This window comes from Calidris pugnax, unplaced genomic scaffold (genome assembly GCF_001431845.1).
Source record: "Calidris pugnax isolate Ruff unplaced genomic scaffold, ASM143184v1 scaffold103, whole genome shotgun sequence".
Classification (NCBI taxonomy): Eukaryota; Metazoa; Chordata; class Aves; order Charadriiformes; family Scolopacidae; genus Calidris; species Calidris pugnax.
Window position 1 is genome coordinate 15263841 of NW_015090990.1, and position 13574 is coordinate 15277414.

Consider the following 13574-nt stretch of genomic DNA (forward strand, 5'->3'; position numbering starts at 1 on the left):
GTTCCTCTGCCTGCCTCCTGCACCTCGACCTGGAATAGGGGAAGCCTTCCTAAGTCTGCAGCTTGTTGGCTGCAGCTGGTTTGCAACAGGAGAACCTGTGTGTACCTCCTGTGGCTGGCTGCTCTGCTAGGGTTAACACAGTGCCCGAATCAAGCCTTTTTGATACTGCCGCTTGCTTCTGTTTGATTGCAAATACCTCATGTTTCACTTACAGTCTCAGTTCGTGGCTTATGTAAGCAGATGGGAACTTCTGCCTGCCTGTGCCTTAAAAGCACATTGCTATCCCTCATGATCACAGGGTAAGCTCAAACACATGATTTACTTGCATTCTGGCTTTCCAGAAGCAGACAATAAATAAAATTAGCCTGCTTGATAGTGATTTTAAGCCAGCTGTTTTTGAGGCCCGATTCAGAATTTTTAATGGTCCTGCAAGAAAATTCTTGACATGGCGACAGAAATGCAGGTTCCCAATAAATAACTTCCACCTCAGCAGAGATCCAGCAAGGCCTTCATCCTGCAGGAGATTCTCTGGCCACCCATACACACCTTGGCTGCACCAGTATAACTGATGTGTGCAGCAGCAACGCCTCCTTCATTTACTGGAGTCAGACTCACAATTTGCTACAATGGTCTGTGTCAGAGCTGAACTAATCCAGAGAACTGAAGGTGCTAGAACTTACTGTTTACAACATATCTGCAGGGCTCAATTACTGCCTTTCCAAGAAAAGGAAAGGGGGAGGGGGAGAAAGAAGGAGAAAGGGAGAAGGAAATTGAGAAAACAAGTATAATTTCAATATTACGGCAGACTGGTAAAATGCTAGTCTCTGCAAAAAATACAGACCAACTGTCAGTAACAAAACCAGGAAGAAGGCACAAACAAACCTCACTTCTTATGCATGCAGTTCCATGCACATAAAAATACCATATGAAAACCATATTTCTGGTCATTCCAATTAGGAAATCTGATAGCCCATGGCATGAACTTCTTGCAAACAAAGGCTGCACTAAGTGATAGGGGGAAGCAGAAAAGCCTGTACCATTCCTAGGAGCTACTTGCAGGCCTGTTGCAAGCAGTGACAGTAGTAAAATGAGCTGTGCAACCTCTGTACCCTCTTTATCACACTATCCTTTCCTATTATCATTTGGCAGGGACAACAAAGAAATAGCGCCAAAGACAAATGCCAAGTCCTACCTTGTTGCTGATGCCTGAAACAACTATCTTTACCCTCCCCCCATGCTGCTTCCCCTTCCGCAAATCCACCTCATGCACTTGAGATGTTGCCCAATGCCTTTTACCCATCATCTGCCCAAACCATGCCTACTTTGTACTGGGTGTATGTCTTTAGTCTCAAAAGGGGCATGGATTGTGATAGAGGGTCTTGGGAAGCTCCTGTCCTTCCATCAGGAATTTAAATCCACCTTGATCAGGTGTTTCCAGCCTTTCTCAGTACTTGCATCCTTAATATTTTTCCAGTGCCCATGTGAGTCCCATCTAGAAATGCCATTTCTCAGTCACTGCATACAGACTTGCTTTCCTTAATCATCTTCTACAGACCACTCCCGGCAGACAGGGCTGCCCCAGAGCCTACCAGCTGTCCTCAGGCAGCCTTATCTCTTGTCTTTGTAAAAGAGGCAGGAGAGATCCCCAAAGCATGACTTCGGCTCAGATCACCGTTTGTGGATTTTTCACAGACTTTCACTGTAGTACTGAGAGCTGAAGAGAGGAAGTTCCCCAACATAAAAGCAGAAGATCCAAGTGTGCCATTTATATGCTAGGAATCAAACCATTTCAACTCCTCATTGGATGGAGAATGACCTTTCAGGCTAATATGAAAAGCTGGATTTATACAGATACAAACATTTTGGTACAGTTGAGTTTTCCTGCCTGTGGAAAATTAACCTTCTTATCCGATAGAACGTGCGTTGGGTCATGGCAGCGAGCAGATGTCTATAATCTCCTGCACGTGGAGAATTTCCATAACATCAGAATTAGCAAGAAGTAAATGGGGAAAAAAACCCTGAATGGAAACAAATGGAAGACTGACATGGCTGCGTTCCACAAAGTACGTTCTGCAGCTGCATCACTGCTCTGGAACAAAGGGGAATATAATTATTGTTGTTTTACTTTCATTTCCCATTAGCAAAGCAAAAGCCAAATAAAAGTGGTTGTTATTTCTGCAGAAGAGAGCTGGCTGAGGTGAGTATATGAGGTCATGCAGGAAAATCTTTGAGGAGTCTATTTCTTAAGCCCGAGTAGCTCACACACGCGGTGAAAAATATATTGGTAAAATTCACCAGTAACACTTTGTTATTGCAGAGCTGAGTCCAGGCTCCTCAGATGCCCTGAGGGCAAGACTCTGCCACACCTGCCAGGGCAGGGCAGGACTTGGCTGCTCTTGCTGTCCTCGAGGAGCAATAATTGCTGGCAGGGGAGGGGGTTGGTGGTGCCTGCTTCTTTTGTCACAGCTGCCACCCCCAGCAATCCCAGCCTTCTTTGGTAGCAGCAGCCCCTCCATCCAGGGTGCCAGTGAAGGTGGAACAAGCATGTGGGAGCTCTTGTTATTTCTGTGTTGATCAGGTCAGCATCCCTCCCTGACTTGCTGCCGTGCTGCCACCAGCTTCTCTCCCCTACAGGGCAGGGGCCTGTTGTGCCCAGGGAAACAAGAGTTTCATGTGGTTCACAGCACTCCTGGTGTCCCTGTCCCTGGCTACAACCTCAGGGGAACTCTGACTTTCTCAGAGCTATTCCTGGGAGAATGCAGAGATCACAGGCTCCCACCAATGTCATTGAGATGTCTGGATACAAAGAGCTTTGTAGGCCTGTCCTTAACACCCCACAGGTAGGTAATAAGACCTGGCTAGCCAGCCTCTCTTCTCTGTGAGCTGGTGCTGCTCAGCCATCTTGAGCCAACAGCAAGCCACTGCCTGTAAGCACAGTGCTCTCTTTCCGGGAGGGACCTTCTCCTTGTCAATAATTGTCCTAATATACTAATCCTTTTCTGAGGCAGAAGCTCCCAAGGTAGCTGCATATCCAGCCTGGAACACAGAGTCTACCTCCTGTTTGCAGGGGAAGTGAAGCTTGTCATGGTCCCTCCCTGTAGCCAGCGGGTTCTAGGTTCATTTGTGGGGCTGAGATCTGCCATACAGGCAGGTGCTCAAGCCATACACTACTTGCCTGAGTTTATTGCTTCCTCCTTATGACAGCAAGAAATGAAGCTCCTCATTCTGTCTCCCTTCTTTCTTTGCATTTTGAAGGTAGTTCTTTAGCCACAGAGGTATAACACATGCATCACTTTCTTATTTGCTTGCAAAAATTGTCACTGTGGATAGAGAAAAGTAACAAGTAGTAAGGAGGAGGAATACAATGAATGAAGCAACTGACGTGCAGGATGGGTCCCACCAATCTATATGTACTGGAAAGTGCTGGAAACAGTGAGATCCCACAGTAGAGTGCTTGGTGCAAGATGTCTGTGCAGCACTGTAGGGTTTGGGTTGCTCATGCAAGGGAACTGGTGCTAATGTGGAACCCCTTCCCAAGGCTGAGGCAAACCCAGGAACACTGGGAGTGGAACTGAAGAAGAGTTCACCACTCTGGTGACATGGCATTAAGTTGGGTTTAGTTACAGTTTGTGTAAGACTTTGCCTCAAAGCTGTGGTGACCACTGCCTGAGTGAGCTTGTGGTGCGGTAGTAGCACAATCCAAGCCAACATGGCTGGCTGTGCTCCAGAAAGAGAACTGAGGAGAACCGAGTTCCATCCACACACACAGGTAGAATGGCTGCCTCAGAGCTCAGCTGGCATTCAGATGGCTAGAAAGCGAAAGAAAGACAGGGCTTGTTTCTTCTTTAAAGGGAAGATTTAGTATTTTCTTTCTGGTCAAGAAAGGAAGGTGACTTAGTGGGGGTGATATTCAGTTCTTGGGACAATTGTGAATTCATTTCCCTCTGTTCTCCGCATGGACAAGCATCCATGTCCTAAAACCTCAGCATCCTGATGCCTGCCTTATAGGCAATCAGGCCATGGAGCACTAACTCCCCCTCACACTTACCAATGGTCTCACAGGAGACAAGAAAGATGAGGTCAAATGAACAGCGTCTTACAACAAAGTATCAACCATTTGTATGGTGGTGATTCCAGTTAACATCTCAGCTTGAAGCTCTCCATAAGCATGACTGGAAGAAGGGAAACTAGAGGAAAAGCTCTTCATTGCAAAGTAAAAAATCCAAGACAACTCAAAAATTCAAAATGAAGTTCTTGCATCAGGAGTTGAAAAACCCCAGGAAGCAAAACAAAGGAGATGGCAGTGGAGAAAAGACCTGTCTCTTCCCAGCACCATACCTTCAGGAGGCACAGCAGGCCAACTCCTGGGTCAGGTTGGTCAGCAGAGGAAATTTGCAGGGTCCTTCTACTGATTTAGTCCATTTGTTATAGTTCTGTTGGACAGCAGCTCTGGGCTGGGAAAGCTCCTGCTTATAAGAATACCATGACATTGTCTCCTCATGGAGAGGGGAAAGAGTGCAATAGTTTGTGTGGGAAGGACAGAGAGTTGCCGTCTTAATTCTTGTCCCACCTGCAAAGGTTCTTAGTTGCTGTGTTCCTCCCACATGCTTAGTTCCCATCAATCCTGTGCTCTACCCAAGTGCAGCCCAACCAAAACTGAAGGAGAAAAGTACTTAGTTTAATACCTCGTTATCCTGATTTCTTTTTTTTCTAGTTTTTTTTTTTTCCTTTTGTTTTTCTTTTTAAACACTTAGCAGATACACAAAGTGTGCAAAAGACTACGTAAGGCCTGCTGCTTTGAAATGCCTACAAAACTGTATTTAGTTGCCATCTTAACTGGCTGACCAGTGAGATCGGACAAAAAAGCAAGCAGAGGCACTGCATCAATGTAGCAACAGCAAACCCTAATTATTTCACACTATTAGCTGATAACAGTGCAGTGTGCAATCTGTCACATGCCTAAGGTGTCTGAAGGTCCTATTCTGCCCTCGGTAATGAAGCAGTTCCTTATGCCCTTCAACCAACAAAACACACTGCAAAAGCAGTTTTCCTCTCATTTCTGGGAGCATGTCTTATTACTCGTGGCCAACACCATGAAAAACCCACAAAAGACCATGTTTTTTGTCATTAATATGATCTTTAATAAATGGAATAATGCACCATTTTACAGCAAGCCTTTTCTTGTAGACCTAAAGAATAGCCTTTTAAATGTTCTTATCCAATGTCTCTGTATCAATACAATCTCTTTATTTAAGTTTATATATAACAAAGCAATTCTTACAAGTATTCATAGAAAACTCTGTAGTGGCTTTAACAATGTCAGCTTTCATAGTGGCATCCACAGATGATTAAAAAACAAAAATTAGCTTTTTATTTCATACTCACACTGTTCCATGAAACACAACTTATACAGCATAGCAAGGGTATTGGGCAGCTTATACAAAAGAAATAACTGAAAGCAATTATTTATAAATTCATACATGATATTTCCTCAGTCATTTGAGAGAAAAACCAAAAATACCCGTTAACAAAAGGGTTCTGATGAGACTCTATATTCTAGGGTTCCTCCCCCTCTTCCCCAGAAAAGCTCGCTCAGAAAGTAATGCGCTCTTTACAGTCTTTCATAAGGAAAATGGCAGTTTCACATTTCCTTATTTCAGCTTCTACAGAAGACCAAACCCTAGAAATCAGTCTTTGCCATGTTCATTTTCCTCTTACACTGCATTTGGGGGGAAAATAATCAACAGCGATTGTAAAATATGATTCCAGCTTATATAAATGTGAATAGAGCACACTCTCCTCTAGAGACAAAAAGCAGACAAGAAACATTACATACAAACCTTTTTAAATACATTTCAACAGTGTGAAAGAGAGAGAAGAGTCACAAATCAGGAAATACAAAAGTGACAAATGGAAGCCAGCTATAACTTGGACTTGCCTGTTTCTCTGTTCTTGTGACTTTTCACAAACTACAGAAACATTAACTATTTTCTTGCCTTTTGAATAAACAAGATTGAAGTGTGATACTTCATGATACAGTTCTGAAGCACAAAAAAAGTGAATCAAGTGCTCTAGAAATAAACCTCACACATTTTTGCTCTGTCTTAGAAACACGTGAATGGGCTACAAAAATTGACTTTTGGGACAGCCTGAAACTAGGAAGTTATAAAGGCTAATTATTTCTGCTTTAGCATAGTTACCAGGCAAGATGCTATGTCCCTGGCAGATGTATGCTCCTGTAATAAGCCTGCAGAAGCCTGCAGGAACTTTGAATAAAGCCTTCCTTACCGTGATAGTTACTGCATCTGTTGAACATGACATAGGCACTGAAGTTAACCAACTGAATGAGTTGCAAATTTACACAATTGCTGATCAACAGGCTTTTAAAAACATCTGACAATTACATTATAAATTAGCGTAACTTCAGCTAGTTCCTGGTTATTATGCACAAATGAAGATTAAACCACAGTGAAATAAACAGAAATGGGCATAAAAAGTAATTCATGTTAGTAATGCACCACAGCAGCCACTAAATCAGACCTGCACGAAGCCCAGATCAACATTACAGGGCTTTGGTGTAAATGAGGATTTATCTTGAAACTTCCACTCCCACTGGTGTAGTTCCACTCCTTGACAACACCCACAGCCGCACTGGTACTGACCCAGCCTGAACCGAGGAATCAGCCAACACCCCTCAAGACAGCAGTAGCTGGGATTCATCCGTGTGGCCCTACATTCCACCTTAGCTTTCCCAGGGCTAATCCTTCCGAGAAATGTTTAAACCCACACTGCCAGCAAACCCAACCCTCCTTTGCTCATAATCAATGGCAGACTCCTCTGATTAACAGCATTGGGCTCAAGCGCTAACCCATGAGATGCTGATGCCTCAGACCGGCCCGTGCCCAACAGAACTCCCACGCTGACTGGAAGGAGCGCCCTAATCTGTTATCTGCAGAAGTGGAAGTTCTGCTACCAATTTTAGTCAGTACACAAGAAACATCAAAATGAGAAATCCGATTTGTTACTATTTCACATAAAAATTGAACCTACCTGGGGGGGGTGGGGGGATCAATAAAGGGATGTGTTTCTACGGCTATTGTTTTATATGACAATCCAGAAGTCAAAAATGTAATTTGATTTAATGGACAGAAATACTATGTTTAAATGGCAACCACACACATAACTATAACTACTACATTAAAAAAGCCTTGTAAAAATTATCATGTATAAAATATTTTGGATTATTTTTTATCTTTAAGAGGGCTACCTTAAATTACTCATCTTCAGGTAAAGTTTGTCACATGCATTCCCAGCTTTTTTTTTTTTTTTTTTTTTCTCTCTCTCATTTTTTAATTTATTTTTTTTTTCCTTTTGGCTCCAGAAGCCCTTTTTTTTTTTTTTTTTGTCTCTCTCGCTCATAAATCCATTCCACCTAAACAATCAGTGACGAGTCTGTCATGGGAGATCTGTCACTGCTGGATTATGTGTCACAGTCAGATCGCAGCCTTACTGTGATGCGCTAAAAACAACTTTAAAATGGCATATGAAAAAGAACATTATATTTGCTACCAGTACTACCATCTGATGCTGTAATTCACAGAACTTAATCCTGGAATTTATGCAGAACACACATATGCATCTAAGTACACACAGAGTTTACATAAAAATATGTATTTGGCTTCACTGCAATATGTATAGCTTTTTCACTGTAGAAAGGTTTGAGGTTGAGCAAAAAATAATCAGCACATTAAAAAAAGGAGGTTAATATATTCATCTGTTAAAATGGATAGCAGGAGACCAGACAGAAAAATTCACATAATCCAAATCTATGCAAAATACTAAATTGTCCAGTCTATAATCCAACTTTCATACACTAATCAGTCCTACTTCAGTTTTCTTTGACACGCTGCTCCAATTTTCTAATTAGGCATCAGGTCATGTATATGCTACTGTGCTTGGCAATTATTATTTTATGACTTAAAAACAATACTGTTTTGGAAATGGGAACTGCTATCTTTTTTATACAAATAAAAATTACAGCATAATTAATTTCTCCTGTATTGACTGCACATGTCATTAGGCTGGAACTTTCCATAATAAAGTTTCAATGGCAGAATGGCTATGATTGCTTGAACATTTTCATGAATGAAGATTATCATCTGAGCATAGACCTAGTAATGTTATATTAGTGGTCTTTTTTTCTTTTAACATTTAAAAAAGGAATATCATTAGAGCAAAATGCACTGGACACTGAGACTATGGCGTGTACAATGTATAAATATATATTTTTAAAGTAACAATTCATTATTTTAAAATTTGGCCCAATAATCTATACAGAACTTCCTTATTCTCCTTTCTGAGACAGGCAGGATTAAGGACTTCTTTCAGAGAAAGCTGACAGGTGAGAAAATATGACTTTGTAAACATATATGAAAGGTGGGTGTTTTTTCTTATTTGTTCCTTGAAACTTGCCAGCATCTATCTTGTATTGGGTTTTGTCCCCAGTGCACTGAAAAAAAATGAAACTGTGTTGCCTGTGAAAATTAGGTAATTTTCTATGTGGAAACAAGATGCAAAGGAATAGCAGTAAAAAAGCAAAACACAAACAGAGTTGTTGTTTCTGAGAATATTCTAATGATGACAATATAAATTGTTTTTCTTTTAAATTAGGAATTCCTTTACCTTTAGCTGTGCAATTGAAGTGCATCTGGGAGTTTCACGAAAGAAATTTCTAATACTAATTGTTTACCACATGAAGCTATAGAGCATCACAAGCAAATTCAGGGGAAGTGTTGCAGATAATCTGACTTGTAAATATCAATTTTAGAAAAAAAGAAATCTGACTATGAGGCATGTCTGTTCAAATGGTTAGAATTCACATTCTAAAAACCATGTTACGTTGGTGAGTATCTCTAGTACAGGAAACAGAAAGAGAGACAATGCATTAACCTAAGCAACTCTTCTGGCTACTAGTACGTCATTTTCTAAAACCAGTAAGATTTTCAGTTTTGGCTTATATACACAAACATCACAAATGTTTGCTCTAACATTTTACTTGAATTATACATTATAAATTACCATAGCAAATATTCTACTGCTGCCTATTTGACAGTGGCACAATTCATAGGTATTTACACTATCTATTTTCATTTTGCTATATTTATCTTGTCTGCAATATACATGAGAAATTGATAGAAAATTATCAATTTTCATAAGTATTTTTTTTCTTAAAAAAAAAAAAACCACACAAAGAAATAAACCACATTTGCCTCCCCTCATTATAGCACATTTATCAACTATCCACGTGTCTGATCTGTAGAATTCTCTCTCTTACACGTATTTTGTTTGGTTAAGGGTGACTCCCCATGGTATGAGATATAATTCAATATCATTTAATTTACAGAGAAAGTATTCTGTGGAGATTGGATTATGTGCTGTGAGCAAAAAAAGGGCATTACTAAAGTAAGCATTAAAACGAAAACTGCTCATCTAGCTGTGCAGAATTACAGCATTTTGGTACCTACTTAAGAGATTGTTTTGACTGACCTTTAAAAATAAATAGCTTTTCCTCTAATTAATCATAGGGTATTTTGTGATAAAGTATATATTTCTATCATGTTACAAATTATTTTTATCCATGGTAGATTACAAAGCCAATACTTTCTACTAATTATAATTCTTCCCAAAGGCCTTCCAGTAAGTGACAGAAATAGATAAAGGAAAAGAATGTATTATGTTTGCTTTAAGAATATTTAAGGAAAACTTGAGAAGAACAGTTTCATCTGGTATTAAAATGATTTTGATTGCATTGAGCATGAGAAAGTTGGATTTCTTAGAAAAGATTGGCCTGAAAAGAAAAGCTAGAAGACTGGTGCAAATCTCTTGGCAGAAAGAAGCAGTAGCCAGAACAAATAACTTTTCTCTCCCCAGAGTGTTTCAAGTTAGATAAAAGTGTCCTAAATATGCTTTTCAGCCCACATTTTGAAATGCTGATGGATGATACACGCAAGGCAAAGCAAAAAGTCATTGGGAAAGAAGTGAAGAATCTTCAATATGCACAATACAGTGATCATCACAGAACAACATACCATACTTCAAATGGAGACTCACAGAAGGCCAAGAGAAGAAAACCGCAGCCAGCATTATGAACAGAATGCCAAAAATTCTGATTCAGGTCTTGAAACCCAGCTGAGCAACTGGCAGGTTTTCAACATCTGGGATGCGAGATTGCAGCAGATGGAGAGCCAGAGAGTGTATTAAAAGTAAAACCAGAGAAAGGCTGTATTTTTGAAGAGGGGAGATGTAACTGTGTATTTGTACAGGCGGTTAACAGAATTACGCCTCAGAGACGAAAGGTATTACTTGAACTAGTGCTTAAAGAACACAGGGAGCCCAAACACATGTCTCGTGGCTTGTATCTCTACAACTACACTTAATCAAAGTCTGGATTTATAGTTATCTCTTGGAGAATCTAAGAAACATTAAGAAGGATTACAAGACAAAATCATAAACAAGGGAGTTTGGGAAACAGCAAGGCATACATTATGCTAGTTGTATCATCAGATATAGAAGTACAGGGTTGGCAAAGTTTACCTCAGGGGAAAAAAAATAATGTAACAGCAAGGAAACAAACGAGCTTGAAAGCATAGAGCATCTGTTTCAGTCAGCTGAAAGGAGACAGGCTGGGGGAAGCAATTGTTTGCTGCCAGTATCCTGCCATAGGAGTTTGGCAGGCTGACTGAATATATTTTCTTTCTTTGAACATCACCAGTTTTCAGATACAGTGATAAAACCTTACTCAGTACCAAAGACTGACGTGCGTTATATCTTTTTAAAATCTAAGTAGTTTTTACTGAAGTGTTTTCAATCAGAAAGAATATGTCTCAGGTGGAAGGATATTTCTTAGGCAGAACCAGGTGCTGAGGAGAATAAGCAAATTATTTTTTCAGTAGACAGTAAAAACAATCATTCTAAAAAAAGGTATGGTCTACTTGAGTTGGTGAAAAAACAATTTATCTCAACAGATACTACATTAATGTTCACTGACATCTAAAATCAATGTGCATACAAACTGAAGGGTGTAAGCAGAGGGAAAAAATCCCCAATGCTCCCCTACAAACACTCATAACCAGGAATTTTAAAAGCATGCAATGAATTTTAACAAGATGAATGAGAGGGTCTAGAAACTCTGAAGGGAGGACTCAGTAACAACAGTCAATTAGGATGCACCCACCTGCATAAGTAATCAATCGAGCTGATTCTACCCCAGACTGTCAGTAAGGAGGTAAATCAGGAAAGATTTGTGACTCATCACAAAACTGTTTTGTGCCAAATAAGATTCATGATTTTTCCTCTGTGTAAACAAAATACGTTTGCAACCTATCTTCACTAGAGTGTTTAAGGATGACAGTTATTAAGATTTCTGAATAAAATGTATTTTTCAATGTACATTATTAATGATCTGAATAAGGCTTTAAATAAATACAGGGGGTGAAAACGCACACAAAAGAAAATGGAAAAAATGCCTGACTGTTTCCTTACATTTGTTCAACATCTTGTTATTCAGAACTTCACAGGCTGGCATCTACTACTGTAAAGGAAACACATTTTGATTTGGAAGGATCAAAGGAAAGGTACTGAGCTCAGATATTTTCTTTTTCTTAGCTTCTTTTTTAAAGCCCTTTCACGCATTGTCACCTCAGCGCACAATGTGATATAGGCAGCTGCTTCAAGCTGGCTATGGTGTGCAAAGTTCACTGTCATGACTGGCTGACTGCTCAACTGTCAGGGAAAAATTAACAAATACAAAAAGGGGAACATGTGGCAGTTTTAGAAACACACTTTTCAATAAAGCATACTGTGAACTATAGACTATTGCACATTTCAACATGACACAAGAAAAATAGGAGGTTCAAAAGAGGATACACTTTGTAACATAGAAATATACAGACTAGCTTGTGCACAGAAATCAAAACATGGTTACAAGACACCACTGCAGTCAAACCTGTCTTATAGTCTGCTTATGATCTTAGTGACCTTAAGAAACTGGTCCAAACTGATTATCAGCAATACTTTTTTTGTTCCTTTTTTTAAAAAAATATTTTGAGACCACATTTTTGATACACATATATATATTCCGTGGTCAAAACAGACAGACTTAACTTTAGCGATACTAAATAAAAGTGCAAAAACGTTCAAAAAATAAAACAAAATAAAAAAATATGGAAGCATAAGCTAAAAATTTTCTGCATAGCTGAAATCTATTTAAAGCGAGTCCTTGGTAGGGGTTGCTGACAGGAGGAAAAAGCAGTTTGTTTTTTTTTAAAATGTCTTCTGCACGTTTGTTTCAAATAATGCAAAAAAAAGGTCATTTGTCGGCTTTTAAAGTATTTCACAGGCAGTTCACTCCTGCGTCCTTAGATACCATTGTGGTGGCAGTGCCTCCTTCCGCAAGGTAAACAGCAGTGCTGGATTTGGAGTGAACTGCCCGGTCACCGCCGTTGTTGTTGACCTCACAGTGCAGCGGCTCGGTGGAGATGACCCACGTTGAAGGACGCCACCGCTTCAGTGAGTAGGGAGTTTTCACACGTTTCTTGATCTTTTCTCCTGAGCCCGACTTGCCATCCTGTGAAGAATCACCTACTGAAGACAAACAAGCAAACAAAAAAAAACCAAACAAAAACAAAAACAGAGGAGAAAACAGTATTACAAGGAAGATAAGATTAGACTGGAGAGTCCAGAGCTGTTACTCATGCAAAACAGAACAGAAGAACAAGATCTTATCACACAAAAGCAACTGTGTGGCAGCGGCATGACAAAGTTACTGCAATAATCTTTTTGCTTTACCTCAAATAAGTTTTCAACTCAAGTCAACATGTTAAGACAAAAATTAAGGCTTCCTACTTAAAAGGAAGGCTTAAACATTCCACTGCTGAATATTCAACTACATTTCTTGAAAGATCTGTTCTGGTTTGTTTCTAAACACAAACATGCCTGGCACTCCAGATTATTTCAGCAGTGTCACAGCATCTGTCTAAACATAGTCAGAGGTTTGCAAGCACCTTTCAAAGACTACAGTGCATTCTGGAAATATATTCTCTTAAAAATGCACACAGGAAGCCTTTCCAACGGCTCCAAAAAGCCCAAAGACAAACTCTGAGGATGTACTTAATTTGACTACATGATTACATTCTTACTCTAAGAAGGAGAGCCCCATTGTAACCTCTTATGTCTTTGGCCATTAAACTCTTAAGGCAGTTACTCTGAAGGAGTCTATTAAAACAGATTACTTCTCTATCTACTCTGATTAATTTTTAATACGTACATGGTAAACTGATGAAGGATTGCTATAAAGGTTGGAGCTCAGATAGCGAAGTCGAGAATGCTTGACTGGGCTATCAAGGCTGGGCTAATATAGTAAAATCAGTTGCTTTAAAATTAATGAAGTGTGTAAGTAGCCATTATAATACATTATTTTAATCAATGCAACTTAGAGCCAGCTATCTTTAAAAGAACGAGGAAGAGTAAGGAAAAGAAGGTATAATGTACCCCTAACAGAACAAATAGGAAGCTTT

General features: G+C 39.7%; 1 protein-coding gene across 2 annotated transcripts in view; it reads right to left on the reverse strand.

Annotated features, from left to right (window-relative positions):
* Positions 1-7387: 7387 nt before the first annotated feature.
* BMPR2 (bone morphogenetic protein receptor type II) overlaps positions 7388-13574 on the reverse strand; it is a 107593-nt gene continuing 101406 nt past the window's right edge. The window contains exon 13 of one of the 2 annotated variants that reach the window (XM_014954444.1): positions 7388-12639. In XM_014954444.1, the coding sequence (XP_014809930.1) occupies positions 12392-12639 (248 nt within the window). In that variant the 3' untranslated portion in view covers positions 7388-12391. Of the gene's footprint in view, positions 12643-13574 lie in introns of both variants that reach the window. The other variant, XM_014954443.1, reaches the window with a different exon arrangement.